Source organism: Alnus glutinosa, chromosome 10 (assembly GCF_958979055.1).
Source record: "Alnus glutinosa chromosome 10, dhAlnGlut1.1, whole genome shotgun sequence".
NCBI lineage: Eukaryota > Viridiplantae > Streptophyta > Magnoliopsida > Fagales > Betulaceae > Alnus > Alnus glutinosa.
In genome coordinates, this window is record NC_084895.1 from 17,618,432 (window position 1) to 17,638,506 (window position 20,075).

Genomic DNA, 20,075 nt, shown 5'->3' on the forward strand with positions numbered 1-20,075 from the left:
TTCATCCCATAGATCGTCTATGATGGCAAATCTGTAAAGAAGAAAACTCTTATTCAAAGAAAAAACATAACCAGCAAACAGAAACAGCGGCCATTGATCAGATGAACGGCACAACCCAGAGGTAGATGAACGGATGCATAGCAAAGAGGCTAAAATTGTTGATCTGGTTAGACACTACCTGCAAACAAAAGAAAAGACCAAAATGGGAGGGGAGGATAGAAGCAGGGAGTAGAAAGAAAAAGGGAGAGGAGGAGGGAGTATATCTATTCCCTCCTACTCTTAGATCTATTTTCTAAGAGTTTTTTCTCTAGGGCTGGCTGAGAGAGAGTTCTTCAATATTATATATTGTTAAATCCACCACTTGTCCAAAAAGCTTAGTCATTTAATTAATACTTTAACACTTTTTCTTACGTATGGGCTCAAACACCCTTTTAATATGTGAGGCCCAACATGTGGGATATTTAATTGAAATAAGAGATAAATGATGGAGTTAGGGTTTAAACTCATAACCTCGGCTCCGATACTATATTAAACCACCATTTGTTTCAAAAGTTTAATTAAGCTGATAGGAAGAAGTAAATTTATTCATTTAATCAATACGTACTTTAACATAAACTATACCCCATTCCACCCCCATTTCATTTTATTAAAAAAAAAAATCAAGTATTGATCAATCAACACTACCTCATCAGTCAGAAAGTAAGAGTGAAGTATATTGCTTTACTCACATCTTTTTCGACTACAAGTATATCTATTGTAATCGAAGGTAGGAATTAGGAAAGCACTTTTTTTTTTTGAGAAATGATGAATATCATTATAAAGCTAGTTCTCTTGCTCAGCAAGTACACAACTCTGAATAGAAAAGGGCATTCCTCTATCCAGGATTTATCTAGCATTTGTGAAACAATAGCTTTGGCCAAAGAATGGGCCACATTATTCGCTTCTCTCGGCACATGATGCACCCTTACAGAAGGTATGTCTTGAAGCTTGGCTCTTATATCTTCAATGATTTGGCCAAAGGAGGACCAACAGGGATCTTTGTTATTGGGTGCAGACACTACATTCAATGAGTCCCCCTCAAAGATTACTTGTGGAAATCTCATATCACAGCACATAACCACAGCCGCCAAGCCCCCATAGATTCAGCGACAGTTGGATTAACAATTCCTGGAAAAAACCAAGCCTTTGCAGCTACAACTCTTCCCTTGTCATCCCTTACCACCACTCCCACCCCCATGCACCTCTTCTTAGAACTTATGGCAGCATCCCAGTTGCATTTCACTTTTCCATGGCTTGACTTGATCCACTTCGCCATGCATCTATCTGGTACCTAATCTGCCTGTGTCGATGGAGTATGGGTGATTGCAAACGAGTCCAGTGCTTCACGAGCTTGCTTCAGAACCTGTACTGGGGGGGGGGGGGGAATTGGCCATCAAAACCCACTTATTTCTTCTCAACCACAACAACCGAGCAATCTTCATGGCTTCTACAAACTCATCCTCCTCCAGTTTGCTCTATAATTCCTCCACAAGTTCCTATCCTTCATTAGCTTCAGTGGAGAGTTTCTGTACTTTTCGATTAGCATCTTGCCAAACCGCCACAGCAGAGGGACAACTCCAAATACTATGGCAGCTCGTTTCCAACTCTATTGAACACAAAGGACAAAGAGAGTCAGTCACAATTCTCTTGTGAAAAAGATTTACTCTAGTTGGGAGAATATTGTGGTACAGCTTCCAAATAAAGTGTTTTAGCACCGGAGCTCCAGGGATGGACCAAATTTTCCTCCACATAATACTTTCTGTAGCCCTCCTAGAAGACTCCCCATCAGATGCTGTTCTCCTCAAAATCTCCGCATGATAAGCACTTTTCACAGAGAAACAACCATGACTAGTGGCTTGCCAAGTCAGTTTGTCAAGTTTGCACAAAGGGCATAAAGAGATGCTTCCAATAAGTTCCACCTCCTATGGGGAGAAGATGGATCTGAGAAGGGGTATATTCCACCCTCCTGACCTTGGATCAATGAGTGACCTCACCCTAGCCTCCTTATCCAGCCTATTCACTAGGGAGAGGTTCTAAGGTGTTGAGGAAAAAGGAAGCCACTTATCTTTCCAAACTTTAATGCTCTCTCCATTTCCAACCCTCCACCAAAGACCTCCTTCTAGAGTCTCCCTAGCATAACAGAAGCTTAGCCAAGCATAAAAAGGCCGATTACCCACACTGGCTGTACAAAAGGAATCCGAAGTGAAGTATTTCTCTCTCAAGATTGTAGCTACCAGAGAATCTGGATATTGGAGAATTCTCCAACCTTGCTTTGCTAGCAATGCAAGATTAAAGGCTTCTATATCACGGAAACCCATTCCCCCTTGTTGCTTAGCCACCCCCAACCGTTTCCAACTAATCCAATTCACCCTTTTTGACTCCCTATTATGGTTCCACCAGAAATTGCTTATAAGGGAATTAAGTTGCTTGCACAAGGTCTTGGGCAATTTAAACACACTCATAGCATAAGTGGGAATAGCTTGCACCACTGCCTTAAGTAAAACCTCATTCCCAGCCTGTGTCAAGAACTTCTCCTTCCATCCCTCCAACTTCTTTCTAACACGGCTCACAAGGGAGGCAAAAGTTCTCTTTTTTTATCTTCCCACCATAGCTGGGAGCCATAAATATTTCTCAAAACCCTATACAACTGACAGACTAACAGTAGAACTCACCCAATCTTTGAAATCATTCCTTGTGTTCCTACTAAAAAACACAAGTATTGGCGTCATTCAACTATTGGCCTGAAGCGCGCTCGTATAAATTCAGCAAGTCCAGAATTGTGGACCATTCCATGGAATTTGCCCGAAAAAAGATGAGACTGTCATCCGCGAAGAAGAGATGGCTCAATCTAGTACCCCCAACTACTATAGGCACACCCGGAATCCTGTCCTCCTTCTCCGCAGTTTCCATAAGAGGACTAAGACCCTCTACACAAAGGAAAAAAAGATAGGGAGAGAGTGGATCACCCTGCCAAAGTCCATGTGATGGAGAAAACTATCCCATAGGCTGGCCATTAATCAGAACTGAGTAAGAGACTGTGGAAACACAGTTCATTATTAGCTTGATCCATTATTCCGCGAAACCCATCTTCCTCAACATCTTCTCCAGAAAAGCCCACTCCACCCTATCGTAAGCTTTACTCATATCCAACTTCACTGCCATGTACCCTTTTTTCCCCCTCATTCTTGTGTTCATGGTATGGAGAGCTTCATATGCCACAATGATATTGTCAGTGATCAATTTGCCAGGAACAAAGGCACTTTGGTTTGGGGATATTAGAGTCGACAACACCTTCTTTAAGCGATTGGCCAACACCTTTGCCACTAGTTTGCACAACACGTTGCGTAGACTTATGGGACGAAAATCGCCCACAAAAATAGAATCTTGCACCTTAGGGATTAGAACAATAAAAGTTGAATTGAATGAAGGGTCAAAAGTACCTTTATTCAAAAATTCTAGAGCTGCCTTTCTAACCTCTTCACCAACTGTGTCCCAGTGCTGTTGATAAAAACAAACCCCAAAACCATCTGGTCCAGGGCTTTCAAAGGGTGCATTTGTGTCAAGGCATCATTAATCTCCTCAATTGTGAAACACCTTGTGAGCCCTGCATTCATCTAAGAAATGGCCAGAGATTGGACTCCTGAGAGAACTTCCTCAATACCATCCGGGTTCGTTGTGGTGAACAGGGACTAAAAATGTTGGTTGAAAGCCCGCCCAATATCCTCTGGATTCGACCAAGAAAGCCCATTCTGATCAATAATTGATCGAATGAAATTAGTTCTCCTTCTTTGAGTGGCCCAAGCATGGAAATACTAGGTGTTTTGGTCTCCATTTTTGTAGCAATTTCTCTTCGCTCTTTGCATCCATCTAAGATATTCCATCTCCATCAACTGGTGGATCTCTTGCTGCAGATGTTTAATCTCCTCCAAATTACTCGGATGCTCCTTATGTTGTAACCCTTCAAGTCTTCTAGTCAAGCCTTTTAGAGTTCTTGTAAAAGAACCAAATTTGGAGGAACTCCAACAAGAAAGAGCCTGCTGAAATTGTCGCGGCTTCTAGAAAACAGCTTGTATAGATGGCCCAGTATCCTATACTTCAGACCATGCCTTCTTGATCACATCCGCACATTCTTCACTAACATTCCAACTGGCCTCAAATCTGAAGATTCTGGGGATCCGGATTGGGGGAGAGGTGAAAGAAACCCAGAGAGGTCTATGATCAGAGCTTCGGGCAGCCATCACCTACACAGTAGTTTCTGGAAAATTGGCACACCACCCAGCCGTGGCTAGAGCCCTATCCAACCTTTCCTTGATGAACTCCCTTGAATACCTTTTGTTGCTCCAGGTGAATTTAGAGCCCCTGTATCCCAAGTCATTAAGCAAACAATTTGACAGAATAACTTGAAAAGCTCTCATTTGTGCTTCATTTCGGATCCTTCCCCCCACCTTTTCAGTTTGATTAGCAATTTTGTTAAAATCACCCAAACATAGCCAATCGTCAAGGGTCAACTGGCAAAGATCGAATAATAAGCTCCACGAAGCACCATGCAACGCACAATCCGGATTCCCATAGAACCCTGTAAACTTCCACGAATAGACCGACCCCCTGAGAGTAGCCATTGCATTGATATGTCTCAAGGAGAAGTTCTGGATATTGACCTCGTTTGTATCCTGCCAAAATAAAGCTAACCCTCCCCTACGCCCCACAGGGTCTACTGTGAACATTCCTGAAAAACTAAGCTTATACTTCACTCGTTGCATACTTTTATTCATGAGCTTAGTTTCCATAAGAAACAAAAGCTTGGGCTTCTTCTCCTTCACCATCAGGTGAAGATCATGAACTGTCTAAGGGAGCCCCAACCCTCGACAGTTCCAGGCTTCCAGCTCAGGCAACTCATTGTTGTCAGTGGGGCTGTTCAACAGCCTCCACCGATGTAGAAAAGGAATATGGAAGGTCATGGTCATACCTCCTTTCTTTGTAACGTTTAAACTCTGAAATTCCTTCTGCATAATCTTCGGGCACCCTTTTGAGGGGGAGAGAAAAACCTTCTTTCTCCTTTTCCACTCCCGAATCATCCCCTCTCGCGATCTCATCCACGACTTGTTCTTGCCACCTGATTTGGTTCCTCCCTGTGTCCCCTACATGCTTCCTTGGTCTCCCGTTGGCGTCGTCTCAGAGGCTTTCCCATTTCCTTGTTGGAAAGATTTGGGATCTTCACCTGAGCCATTACCTTCTAGAACCAGGGAATTGTTCGGATCAGATAAAGTAACTAAGGGATAAGTTGACAACTTGCCACGTGGGCTTTTATCCTTTTTGCCCCTTGATCCCCCAGCTGACTTGCCATCCTTTTTGGGCTTATAGACCATTCTGGGTTGACTCCTCTCACGTTGGGCCTTAAAAGAAAAGAAAGGCTTGGTCTTCTCCCCCTTAAGACAGCTGGTATATGGTCCTTGAATATCTTTCACCACAAAATCCTCCGAATTCTTTCTTTTCCCTCCTTTCTTCTCCTCTTTCATTTCGTAATAGTCATTCTTCGTAACGGTCTCTGTCCTTCCGCGATTCCGCTTGGAATGGAAAGAATAATGGGATTTTGAATTCGCATCCGACACATCCGGACTGGGTGGCGCAGAATTCGCCCTCCTTCCTTTTTGGTTGGAGTCCGCATTAATGGGGCCTTCCTTCACCAGAGCCCGTGTCTCCTCCCCTGAATTAGCGGAATGCTTTCAAATCTGGTGGCCCTTAGATAACTCAGGACCTCTGTACAGATCAGCGGCTCTTAGCCAAGCGCCCCATTTAGTGGTTCCACTCTGGTGATTCTTCTGTTTTTGAAAGCGAATATGGCATCCTTCTGGCTCATGAAGAATTCGGCCACATTGAAAACAGAAAATAAGGAGCTTCTCGTATTTGAATGTCATCCAGCAAGTTTGTCCTTTTTGAATCAGCGCTCTTCCCCTTTCTAGTGGTTGGAATAATTCCACATTCACCCGGACCCGAAGGTATCTCTCCCACCCCACATCATCCTCTGCCACTGCAACTTCTTCCACCTCCCCCATAGAACTACCAATCTTATATCCCACTTTCTTATTCATACAAGCAAGAGGCATGTCATGAATCTGCACCCAAATAGGAATCTGGTTGAACTTCATCTGAGAGGGTGGAACTCTTCCGTGAACTTCATTTAGGACCAAGAGGGTGCAGTCATAGGACCACGGCCTTCCATCCAGAACCCTTCTTCTATCGGTATCCTTTTCAAACTCGAAAATCCACAGATTGTCCAGGATCTCCTTGAAATAGATCCCATCTATTGTCCTCATCAATCTCAATTTCTTTTGTTTCACCCCTGATAAGAGGAATTTTCCGGTTGAAAACACCTTGCTCCTCTTCCATGGTCACTTCCCTCACACCAGAGAAGAGCAATCAGGCAAGAGATGGGACAAAAACCTCCTACGCCAGCCAACCGGAAGGAGACATATAACCAATATTTAGGAATTAGGAAAGCATTTAGCTAGGGTAATGGGTTTCCCAAGCCATGCATGTGACTTTTTTTTTTTTTTTTTTTAATTAGTACAAGAAACACTGCTAATTGATTGCGACAAACTCTAACCCCAATAAAACTTTGATGAATAACCTTTTTAATGGGTTTTGATGTCATCCCTCACATAAGCCATTAAGAATGATTCGACAATTCAAAGAAAAAAAAAAACTTTAGGTAATAGGAATCATTTCCCAGTCAATAAAAAACAAAGGTAAATGGGTAAACAATTTGTTTTTGGAATGCCATGACAAGGCTCGGTAGATAAGAGGAATGTTCGTGAGAATGAAGATGAGGCTACTCTCTCACCTAACTATCCTGAAAAAGAACATTTCGATGACTAGGTGGCCAGTGTGCAACAAAAATAGCAAATTAAAAGTATGCAGCAAAATATATCACAATTAACAAACCACAACAAAATATATCACTACATCCACACATAAATTTTGTTAAGGAAGTGGAAATTCAAAATTCTTTGAATAATACATCAAAGGTAAAGCCACTCCAAAGCAGCCAAATCCAAAAAATCAAGATTAAGAAGAATTCGTAGTATATATGCAAAGTATACGTACAACCTTTGTAATGACTTAGACATTTGTATGCAAACTAGCACCCCTACTTGCCTTTTGTCGCAGCAATTCCAATCTTCACTAGACAATTCATCTTCTTGATCTCCTTACCGACCCACTCGCTGGTAGACTTCAACTATTATTGTTGATGACGAAATCTTATGGTTTAAATGAAACATATCAAACACACGTGGAATAGGAAAAATCAGAGTATCATCAAGATAACATATTTTAATAGAATATTATCACTGAAAAATCACAAAATTTGTAAGATTATAAGATAAGCCAATAATTTCAGCATAGATGAAAAAATCTCTTAAAATTACTCAACTTTTTTGTTACGAAATGACAAAGGAGAAATACAACCATGACAGTCAAAATAAACAAATACAACCATAAGTCAAATCAGTCTTGAAGCTCGCACAAATCTCTAATCTCACGTTCCATACGCTCAAAGCGCTCTAGCATCAAGTCTATAATGCAAATAACAGGTTGTTGTAACTCAGTCTGACTCTGCATCAGCACTGCTAAGCAATCCATAATGTCAGATAAAGACGACTCAGCTCGAGAAGATGATGAGACAAATTAACAAAGGACCAGCCTGCTCAACAACTCTCTGTAGCAAGAGTAGTTGTAATGTCATCAATGTCCCTATCCAAGTCATCATCCTCATCTACTCAACAACATCCTCATCAGCAACCTCAACATCATCATCAACTCCAACTCAATAAGGCTTTGCCACATGAGCACAACTCCTTTAACTAGTTGCATGACTTAAGGGAGACTGAAGAGGTGCTCAATGCTTGGAATTAGAAAAAGTAATATGTGGAAAGCAAGCCAACTGAGTGATCAAGCAAGTATAGGAAAGACCATGTTTCTTTTTAGCTAAGGACCCGAAGTGATCAATTACAACCCGACTAAAGAGACCACCAAAATCAACAGTTAAACTATTGCTAAAAGCATATAGCAATTAAGCTCTTTCTATCCCGATTGTACCATAATGCTTGATGGGAACAAGGTTAGAAGTGATAATACGAGAAAGAAATTGTTGAGAGACAGAAAAACATAAAGAAAAGATAATCATATAGGAAAATAAAGACAATAGTAGAAATAATAAAATGGTAACAATAAATTTTACATGCATGGTTTGGTCTATGACTTACATCTATAGAGAAAAGTCCAAAGGGCTACATTATTCTTTTATTTCTCTCAATGAATTCACAATACATGAAACTCCTATTTATAGGAGAATTATGGAGAATTTTGGTAGATAAGTATGGTTACCAAATCAATGTGATTTGATTACTATCAAATCTGATTATAATTAAATCAATCAGATTTGATTACTTTCATTTAAAATATTGATTAAGTAATTAAATTTACTTCTTTCTATCAGTTTAACCTTTGGAGATAAGTGATAATTTAATATGGTATCAAAATCAAAGGTCTTGAGTTTAAACTTTGTCTCCGTTATTTACCCAAATTTCAATTAAATATTTCACATGTTGGGCATCACCTATTAAATGGTAATTTAACAAAAACAGCTGGTGTGATCACTGCAATTTCAATCGTGGTCACTTTCTCACAATGGAGAGAAACAAGAGATCATCATGCACACATGAAATGAATAATACTCCCTGATATCATAAATATTGGAATAAAAATCACGGACTAGACTAGGCATAGGAACAGGAATGAACTGTAAGCGAGCAGAGCTACTCGTAAACATGCTCGAATTAGCTCTGCTCGAACAGAGCTGCTTAAACAAAAAATTTAGGCTCGGTTGGTATAAGCTTGGCTTGACTCGGCTCATATAGGCTTGTATAAGTTCGTATAACTTCATTTGTATTATTTTTAGCTTTGTAATGAGAACATGTTAATTTTTTTTTTTAAAAAAAAAAAAAAATGTTGTTCGTAATATAATATATAACTTTAAATAAGCGATTCAATAGATTTTCGTAATATAACATGTTAAAGAATATAACTAACGAAATAAATAAGCAATTCAATAAATTTTAATTATTATTTAAAGCATATAAATGTAACTTACAATTTATTTCGTCAATTATGGTTAACTGGAATTGACAAGGTCTTTTCTATAGATATGCTTTTCGGATTTGGTTTCTATCATTAATTAGGATGTTAATCATTTTTTTTTCTTTAAGGATCTATTAGCATGAGCTCGTTTAAAATTTGATTGGAGCTCAATAGAATCTTCGTTATTCTCCAAAATCTCATGTAATTACAATTATATATTTCATACAATTAAAATATGCAACAAAAACTATATATATTCATAGATAGTTAATTTAGAAGAGTAATCTAAACATAAAATCTTAATCAATGTAAAAGTTTGATTACATACTTTTAAGGCTTAAAAAAAAAAAAAAAAAGCTAAGCAATTGATTTAAATTGTCGAAGGCTTGAAGTAAGAATAAATATTATAAAAAGAAATCCAAATTACAAATTGTTAAATTGTTGAACGCTTCCTATTTTTTTTGAAGAATGACAATTTGACAAATGCAAATAACCAAAATACACTCATTTTTACAACTTTTACTGTTTTGAAAATCAAGGTTTTTATACCTCAATGATAGTGGGCAGAATGGCTCATTTTGACAAAGTCCCGGCCATTAGCAAAGGCCAAAGCGAGTGAAAAAAAAAAGAAAAATATTGGCCTTTGACAGTTTGACCCACCCTCCTAGTATCTCGGATCCTTAAACAAAGAAAAGAAAAGAAAAAGAAAAAGAAAAAGGAAAATGCTAGAATTCCCACCCCCATCCCACCCCAATCCCACAAACTCTAAGTGTTTTAATTTTTTTATTTAATAAATCAATTTTCAACTTTTTACACTTAGGGTTGGTGGGATTGGGGTGGGAATTCTAGCACTTCCCAAAGAAAAAAACCTTGTAAGTCGTAATTTTGAAACGATTCAGTACTCTTTTCAACAAAGTCCAGCGACTAAAACAAAAACAAAAAAAATGCTAAAGGCCAAACGGTGTGTTGCGTGCATTAAACAAAGCTTTTGCAACATTAAAACGATAGTTTTGACAAAGTTAAGCGGTGCGTTTTTTCAATAACTAAAAGAACGTCTTCAACTTTCGTTAGATTATTTGAATTTCTGACCTAATTACAGTAACATAACGAAAATGACAGGGGTCGTAAAACTCGTTCTTCTTGAAAAAGATTTACCCCCTGATTAATGGTTGAGGGTGGGCAACTAAGACATTCGAAAAAATTCAACCTGGAGTAAGAAGAATTTTTTGGAGGTGAGGGGGGGCATTTGATGCCTCTCGACCTCCCCCCTTATAAGTAACTAATAACTAATATTAATTTTTAAAAAAAAAAAAATCAAACAAACACAACATTTACTTTATATATGGAATGACTAAATAAATTGAGTAGCTCATGAACAAGTTCAAATCCGTTAGAAAAAATAAATGAACAGAGCTTGAACAGATTATCTGGTTCAATGATAAGCTTGAGCTCGGCTCATATTTGAAATAAATTAAATAAACTGAGCTTGAACATTCAATACTCAGCTGGGCTTGGTTCAATTATAGCCCTAAAGAGGAATCGTGGAATGCTCGTGTCAAGGCGGGGGCACACATTTCCATTGGAAGATGCCATGAAGATCTGAAAATAACCACACAAAAAGCAACAAAACATCTCCATCAATCAACCATGCACATAACAAACCCCCCATTGAAGTAAAACTGCCTACACTTCCTAGACACAACACTGACAGGAAAGACAACATAATGAAAACGAGACACACCTAGACAAACAAAAAAACATGCATGTATTTAAAAAGAAAAAAAAAATGCATGATCACAGAACAAAGTCACAAGTGAAAGCAAAATGAAAACCAGATTTGAAGTGAATGCATTTTGGATAAAACCATAATGTAAATGAAGTACCAAAAATTCATGAATTACAGAATTACTCTGCTCAATGAAATAACAAGAATGCCCTCTCGAAGGATGTGGTATGATCATACTTACGTTGGTCTATTTTCTAGGACCAATCATTCAGTCGTATGATTTAAACGATGTGATAGTGAAATTGGTCATTGATTTTTCTTTTTACAAATTCTTATTGATTTTCTTTATCTCGTCATTGTAGTTGTATAAGAATCATATAACAGACTACTAAATAACATTACTCTTAGTTTATATTGTCATATGCTAACAATTTTTATTTTTATTTTTTATATTTTTTTTTCTAGTACTTTAATTTATCTCTCTTGATATCTTTTGTGAAGTTGGGCATGTCAAGTGCGACAGAGACTTTATGTGGGCAAGCATTTGGAGCAGGACAACAGCACATGATGGGTATTTACTTGCAAAGATCATGGATAGTTGATGTTGTTTCAACAACAATTCTGGTCCCTCTCTTCGTCTTCACAACTCCCATCTTCAGACTATTTGGCGAGGAAGAAGAGATAGCAGCAGCAACCGGACCTATCGCCTTATGGATGATTCCTATTGTCTACTCCTTTGTTTTTGCCTTGACTATCCAGATGTTCTTACAAGCCCAGCTGAAGAACATGATTGTCGGAGTTCTATCTGCTTCCTCGTTTGCAATTCATATACTCCTGTCGTGGATATTCGTGAACATACTTGACTTGGGTGTTCCCGGTGCCATGGGGGCTTACTGCATTTCTAGTTGGTTGTTGGTCTTTGGAGAGTTTATATACGTCTTCGGAGGTTGGTGCCCAAATACGTGGAAAGGATTCACGAAAGCTGCCTTCCATGATATATTCCCTGTAATAAAGCTCTCAATATCCTCTGGCGTCATGCTTTGGTAATTTCTTTAGCCTGCGTTTCTTCCTTGCTATGGTACATTACATAAAAATTGTCTTCAATATTTTTCCATGATCCCTTGATTGCCTTAATTAAGGAGCATATAGTCTATATTGATCATACATTTTGCTTTGAAAAACTTAAAGAAAGAGTAAGGATTTGGGTTAGGTTTTGTAGTTTTTTTTTTTTTTTTTTTTTTTTTTTTTTTTTTTTTTTTAAATATGGATTTAATTTAAAGGTTTTTATGAGAAAGAAAGAGGACAGTTGAAAAAACTACAGTACGTACATAGGTTGTAGCTTTTTTACAGCACCTAAACTTCATCCCAGTGGTCATGGATTTGGCTTAGGTGCTGTGTTGTAGTTTTTTACAGCACCTAATTTAGCTTCATCCAGTGGTCATGGATTAGGCTTAGGTACTGTGCTGTAAATTTTTTTAACCGTCTAGATTTAATTCCAATTGATTTACGAAAAAGAGAGAGAGAGAGTTTAGTTAAATAGCCTTTGTTCTTCCTTTGTTAATAAAGATTTTCCTGATCATCTTCTCCTTGAAACCAGCCAATAGATGTCAACATATTAATTATAAATGTTCTGCATCCTCAAATGCAGCGATGAACACATCCATTCACTCTAATTCAGATGATATATCCATAGATCTTTTTTCTGTTTGGGCTGAAAAAACCCAAAAATCTTTTTTAGCACAAATCGTTGTCTTATCTTTTCTTATGCCATTCGTTGTAGCATGGAACACTTTATAAACATGTTAGGGGGAATTATCAAATACATTTTATTGAATTTTATTTTATCTTCAATAGTTTAGAGCTGTGGTACAATTCTGTCCTAGTTCTGTTCGCTGGATATTTGCAAAATGCAACGGTGGCGATCTCAGCTTTCTCCATCTGGTAAGATTTGTGTTATTTTCTCTCTCTCTCTCGATATATATATATATATATATATATATATATATATATATATATATATTCTTTTACTATTCAATTTACTTGAGAGATTCTTCAACAACCTTTTTTTGTAGCCTCAATATCTGTTCATGGGAGTCTATGATATGCCTCGGATTCTTTGGTGCTGCATGGTAAGGCTTTTATCACCATATATGCCACTAATTTCTTTATGTTAAATGCCCACTTCTTCTCGGATTGTTGTTATGTAATTTGTACAGTGTTCGCGTATCGAATGAGCTCGGGAGAGGAAATTCTGAGGCTGCAAAATTTGCCATCAAAGTTATCCTCGGTACATCAATTGGTATCGGAGTGATTTTTTTTGTCCTCTGTTTAGCTTTTGGGAAACAAATTTCATACATTTTTACAAGTAATGAAGAGATTGCAGAATCAGTTTCAAATCTCTCTACTCTACTTGCTTTCTCAATCTTACTAAATAGTGTTCAGCCAGTACTTTCAGGTAATTCTTTCATTTTCTTTACTGTGATTCCACAACTTCGTTACACAAACATGTTTATCAGAAGACTCACCACTGCCTAGGTTCTTGTCATCAGGTGTGGCTGTAGGTGCTGGTTTTCAAGGCACTGTTGCCTTTATTAACATTGGCTCCTACTATGCTTTTGGCGTACCCGTGGCATTGTTGCTCGGTTATGTGGCCGATCTTTCAGTAAAGGTACGTAATAACTCATTAGTCCACATGCAGAATATCAAATCATCACAGTACTCTAAGAGCACGTAAGCTTGAAAGAACTTTTTGAAAAAACTTCATTTTTAAGCTTTTCCAAAAACGCAGTTTTGAACTTTTTTATCGTACGGACCACTACAACTTTTGATGTCCTGCTTTTAAAACTGTTAACGCAATCCTAAACAGGATCTAAGTTTATAGTAATCATTGTTCTGTTTAACTGAATAAATTTAAAGCAATTAGGAATGCTCTAACTACTAGGGAGGGATTGCTGCATTGGGGTTACTAGAAAGGAGAAACATTTTGTACCTTTTGCAGAGGATGTATAGAAGGAAGGATCACCTATATTTTCAGTGGGGTTTCAGCCAGAGAATCTAGAGGGAGGTATTAAGAAAGTGTGATGTGGAGAATCCTAAAATTATATGGGATGAGGTTGTGGACTGGGGAGTTGAAGCTGAGAAAGGAAAAACTCTAAGAGTAATATTGTGCAAATTAGCATTTGGGACTGTGGTTTATCACATTTGGAAGCATAGGAATGATATTAGGCATGATAATGTGCTGAAATTAGTGGAAAAGATCCTCAAAATTATTTATGGAGATTGGAAAATTCAGGAAATTTGATATGAAAGCAGATGGGGGCTGCAAGATAGAATCCTTTGTAAATGATCTGTTCAGTTTGATTCAGCAAAGATACTGTTAATTGTAGTTGCTTGGTTTCTATAGAAGGTGGTCTGTTTGTAGGAATTATGGTAATTGCAAATTTGTGTCAAAATTTCAATGTAAAGGGTAGTTGGTAGGTGGTTTGCTCTGTTTTGTTTAGCAGAGGATTTGTAAGGAGGTTGAGTTGAGGAGGAGGGTTTTTTTTTTTTTTAAAAAAAAAAAAAAAGAAAAAAAAAAAAGAAAAGAAAAGAAAGGATTTGGCTCTAGGGGCCATGACTTGTAGATATGTGGCAAAGCTGCTTAGGGAATTTTACATCTAATTAAGACCTATATAATACATATCACCTTCTTAATTACAACATTCTCAATGACTTAAGGAGATTTAATTTGTATATTCAAGGTTGGCTTCTACATGCTGAACAAAATTATATAATTTTTTTTTTTCTACTATATTTTGTATTATATGCTTAACTTCATTTTTCTTTATTGAAATTTATAGGGCTTTTGGATTGGGTTGTTATCCGGAGTGCTAATGCAAACATTTGTGCTTTCCATCGTGGTATGGAGACTGGATTGGGATGACCAGGTACGTTGAAGTAGATCGATAAGTGAAGTTAAAATAAAATAATTCTTTCAATTTTACGTGATTCATTTCATGGTCAGGATTTTATATCATTGTATTTAACGGTGTAGATGATGCTATATGATAAATATGTTGACGACTTGGCGTACCATTCAAAAAATTTAAAGGATGTGACATCATTTACACTGTTAGATGCAACAACATTAAATTTTGACCATGAAATGGTTTATCTCCATTTCAAATAGAGATCTTCAGCAATTTTGCTGCTTGGATTACTAGCTATTTAGACAGCAAATATGAGAGTCTCTACGAGATTCACTTGTCCTAACAGATCTCGAACAGTCTACCCACTTACTAGGGCAAGTGAATCCCATAAAAACTGTCTTAAATTTTCTACTGAAATTACTAGAGATTCGGATCCCTCAATTTCACTTGTTTGTATTATAGGTTAAAAAGGCATCCGGGCGTCTCAATAGGTGGTTTCTGACTGATTCAGAGGAGACCAATTAGAGCTCCAACATTCTACATGTACTTGGATATATATTATTCTTCGTCTCGGTGATTACAGCATAACTTCTAAGACGGTAAATTAATTGGGTATATTATTCAGATTTCGTACATTTTTTTGCTTTTTTTTTTTTTTTTTTTTTTTTTTTTTTTTTTTTTTTTCCTCTTGCTATAGTATATACGCCCCCAGATTTCTTTACTGTGTGTGTTTTTTTTTTTTCATTATTATTATTTTTTTTATTTTAGCTTTAATATAAAAGAACAAAAGATGAGCTTTAAGTAGATATTTATCTTCTGAAAATGATTAGAAGCTTGTAGGGGTGTAAACGAGCCGATCCTGAGCGGGTATTGCCTGTTCGGGCTCGGCTCGTTTAACAAACAGTAAAGCTCGAGCTCGAGCTCGAGCTCGACACGAGCTGAAAAATCTTGTGCGAGCTCGGCTCGCGTAACAAAAACTATTGTCCGAGCTCGAGCTCGAGCTCGGCCATTTTGGTCAATCCCGAGCTCGAGTACTCGGCTCGAGCTCGGCTCGTATCATAATTTAAATTATTGACTTTAGCCAAAAAAAAAAAATTAAAAATTAAACCACAAATTTTCAAAATAATGTGCACTTGCACGTATTAGAATTTTGCAATAAAAGCAAACAATAAGGCAATTGCCAATGAGTCTAGAATCTGAATTACAATTATCTATGAATCTATAATAAGTAATTAAATATGGTCAAATTGATCATTATGAATTTATGAGTCATAAATCATAATTTATAACTACCTACTAATAATACTAATATTATATGATCATACGATCTAAGTATTATCATATGATAGCATATTTAATGTATTAACATGATTTAACAACTCGTATGATCTTAAATCTTAGATCTTAGATCTTAGATCACGTGATGTAATGATTATTAAGAATTTAATGATAAACTCATAACATATAATAAAGTAATTGCATATTTTATATTTACATGTCATATGGCACAATGTTATATTATTATATGATCATATAGCCATATAATCTTATTATATAACATGAATAATATGATTAAGTATACAAATTATCATTATATCATATGACTAATAATTAATTATTGATATTATTCACTTTTATTATTTTATATACCTATAACCAATTAATATATACTAACTAATAACTATTATTATTTATTACTTAATTTATGCTTACATATAGTATATTATTTATTAATATACTATATTATAAAACTAGTTTTATATATATATATATATACACGAGTCGAGCCTTAATAAACGAGTCGATCCTTATACGAGCGGGTTCACGAGCTTTAGTCGAGTCGAGTCGAGTTTATACGAGTTTGCATCGTTTAATAATCGAGTTTGATTTTCGTGTTCACGAGTAGCTCATTTAATAATCGATTCGAGCACGAGTCGAATTTATTCGAGCCGATCTCGAGTAAGCTCACGAGTAGCTCAGCTTGTTTACACCCCTAGAAGCTTGAATATGCTGCATGTAAAAAGAAAATCTGTTAATATTAGAAGATCTTCAAGGTCTATTTATAACGGTAGGTATTCAACATCAAGTTGTTAATTAACCTGAAAATAATTATAGTTACATGGATTTAATAAAAATAAAAAAAAAAAAAAAAAAAATCTCAAAAGGCGACGAAATGCAATTTTTTAAGCAAGAAAATTAAATCCACATCATTCAGAAGGACACCAAAAATACGCTAGAATGAGTTATAACATTTCTTCATTTTTTGTTATTCTAATGCAATTAGGTAGGGGTGTTCAAATACCCATGGATCTTTAATTTATGCTCTGTTTGTTTCGCTATAAAATGGTTTCCGTAATAAAATAGTTTTAGGGAAGTCATTTTTCTGAAATATTTTCCGTTGAAATCATTTTTCGGTGTTTGGCGCGTACAGAAAATTACAAATGTTTTTTATATTTTAATTTAATCATATTAATTTAAAAAAATTAAATTTTATTCACAAAATAAAAAATATTAATATAAAATAATATAAAAATATTTTTTTTTTCTATTTGACATATACAAATTCCGGCAAAAGTTGCCGGAATCCGGCGATCTTTGCCGAAATCCGGCAAAAATGGCCGGATCCCAGCCATTTGACCAGAAGCCGGCCGTCCTAGCCAGTTTCCGGCCAGCTGGCCGAAGATTCGGCCAGAACAGCCAGATCCGGCCTCTCCGGCCAGTATCTCAGCTAGACGGCTGGATCCATCCAGGATTCCGCCCAGATGGCCGGATCTCCGAAGTTCTGGCCGGATCCGGCCGGAATCTGGCATGGTATCCTCGAAATCCGGCAACATCTGCCGGACATCGCCGGATTTCGGCTTAATTTGTCGAATTCCAGCACCGACTGGAGTCGGAATTTGACTTGTTGAAATTCGGCAATAGTCAACTGCTTGAACATAAAGGTCGACTGTGTTTTTTAAAAGAGAGTCGACTGCATCTACCATCTACGGAAAATGATTTATGCTTTTAAAAAGCGTAAATCATTTTTCGAAATTTGTTAAGCATTTTTTGTCAAACGGAAATCATTTTTCGGTTGACCATTATTCGCCCCTACCAAACACCGGAAAATACCGAAACCATTTTCCAGAAATCATTTTACGCCGAAACAAACGGAGCATAAGTTTAATAAATATTTTACATGGGCCCAATAGGTGAAGTTAGTTTAGTGAATCTTTAAAGAAAACATGGAAAAATATACTTACTCTTCTCAAATTGAGACCCATTTTGTAATATCATTAAACTGCTATTCGTGACACTTGACTCCTTCAAAATACCATTTTATTGCAAAAGGGCCCTTCCTTTAGCTATTGGTGTTAAAGCGGACAAAAAGGGCACTCCTGACCTACATGTGCATATTTTGGACTTCAAATACTAAAATTGCCCTAAACTATTATTGGGAAATACACTCTAAACTACCAACCAAATTAACCAATGACATTTGGCCTCTTCAAGCTACTATTTCATTTAGATTCGGTCCCTCCATAAGATATTTGTATTAAAATAGATAGAAAATGTCTTATATAACTTACACATCCATATTTTAGACATTTGGGCATTTCAAGTCCAAAATATACACGTGTAGTAGGTCACGAACACCATTTTTTTTTTTTTTTTTAACATTTTAATGCTAACAATTAATAGAGGGACTCTTTTGCAACCAAATTGTAATTTAATGGTAGTCAAATGTCACAAACGGTAACTTGATGTAGTCTTTGTAAAAGAGGTGTTAGTTAGAGGAAGTTAAATATTAAATCTTTTGGGTTTTATTTCATAAACACAAATGCATGATCATAGTCATAGGGTTATTAGTTTATATGATTTAATTATAATTGATAAAACAAAAATCAAAGAAAACGGTCTAGACATTTCAGCCGAGATAAACTTTAATTTGTTTTCAAACCAAAATTTTTTACTGAAAAATTTCATTCTTTGGTTTATTGGTTAGATCTAAATGTTTTTATTCTTTATTATATTTGAATCAATTTAGAATTAACCTAAATTTGAGAAACCAACTAACCAAGTAAAATTTAATGTGTTTTGGGCAATTTTTTTGTTTTTGGATTGAAAAAGTGTCTGACATAAAATTGAAAACAATTTTGAGAATTGATTTTTGGTAAGGTTCACATATGAGAAAATATATTCTATAAAGTACAACTTTATTTTGATAAAAAAAAAAAAAAAAAAAAAAAAAAAAAAAAAAAAACAAACAGATATAAAGCCCTACTTGTAAAAAATAAATAAATAAAAATAAAAATAAAAATAGGAAAAAGGTAGGGTGGCCACCTAGCCAACCCGACCAGCACTAGGGTGCCCGCATGGCCACCATGACCGGCCACCATAGGGGTGGCTGTGACCATCCCTCCTTCACTTAGGCCATCCTAATTTATTATTATTTTTTTTTTAATTTTTATATTATCTTATCAAGCAAAGGATAAGATAAACAAGGAAAGAAGACAAAAAATAAAAATATTTTTATATTTTTAATTGTTTGTTAATGTATTTCTTTTAAGATGAAAAAACAAAACTTTTAACATACATGGCCATTTTATTGTTTGGTTGTATTTCATGATGTGTTTCGAAACTCACCATCTTCATTTTCCTTCCACAGAGTTGAAGATGCGGCAAAATGTCGGGATAACCGGTTGACATGCATGAAAAATAAAGTGATTAGAGTAGAATAAGTGTCTTGTTGGCACATGAATAAATGTGATGTAAAAGACTATTTTTATTCTTCTTTAAGTTTATTAAGACAACAAGATTTTGTAGCTTTAAATTATCGCTCTAATTATTAGTTTATATTTTACTCTAGTTAGTTAAGTGATTTTATCTTTATATTGGGCATCTCAATGCAAAACATTACTACATTAGTACTTTTAGTTTTGGGATTGTGTTATCACAACTCCCCAATCATTAGACAAAATTCTTTTTCTCAATCAACCTTCTTGTCAAGGTTACGAAATCTCTAAGTATGGTCATTTTATGTACCTATCCTTGAAATATAAATTTTGGACCCGTACGTATAAAGTGCCCTCACATGGATCCGATAAGACTCGACTTCGCCGCAAGCGTAGCCCTAAAGAGTTTTTTACACCCAAAAAGATTCGAACCTTAGGTCTGATGGGGATGCCATCAAGTTCAAAGCTTTCAGCACTTGAACCAACCCCTTAGCAACCCCTTAGGGCTTGTAGCAGCTTAATTTCCTTATTTTTGTATCATTTGGCAGG

At 36.3% G+C, this 20,075-nt stretch overlaps 2 protein-coding genes across 2 annotated transcripts in view; both read left to right on the forward strand.

Annotated features, from left to right (window-relative positions):
* The window catches only part of LOC133879635 (protein DETOXIFICATION 24-like), a 100,381-nt gene extending 80,894 nt beyond the window's left edge, over positions 1–19,487 (forward strand). Inside the window, exon 10 of the mRNA XM_062318271.1 lies at positions 19,460–19,487. The gene's annotated coding sequence lies outside the window, so the exon portion shown is untranslated. The remainder of the gene's footprint in view (positions 1–19,459) is intronic.
* Positions 11,430–15,401, forward strand: LOC133879636 (protein DETOXIFICATION 24-like). The gene is made up of 7 exons (XM_062318272.1): positions 11,430–11,946; positions 12,758–12,844; positions 12,976–13,032; positions 13,120–13,358; positions 13,453–13,571; positions 14,743–14,829; positions 15,274–15,401. The coding sequence occupies exons 1-7, from the start codon at positions 11,468–11,470 to the stop codon at positions 15,334–15,336; spliced, it is 1,131 nt and encodes a 376-aa protein (XP_062174256.1). The 5' UTR covers positions 11,430–11,467; the 3' UTR covers positions 15,337–15,401.
* Positions 19,488–20,075: the final 588 nt, after the last annotated feature.

What these genes read in the sequence shown, in the direction of transcription:
- LOC133879636 (XM_062318272.1), top strand. Translation starts at nt 11,468, where the DNA reads ATGATGGGTATTTACTTGCAAAGATCATGGATAGTTGATGTTGTTTCA. An exon ending in TCCTCTGGCGTCATGCTTTG is followed by an intron (nt 11,947 to 12,757) that starts GTAATTTCTTTA and finishes TATCTTCAATAG; the next exon opens with TTTAGAGCTGTGGTACAATT. An exon ending in ATCTCAGCTTTCTCCATCTG is followed by an intron (nt 12,845 to 12,975) that starts GTAAGATTTGTG and finishes CTTTTTTTGTAG; the next exon opens with CCTCAATATCTGTTCATGGG.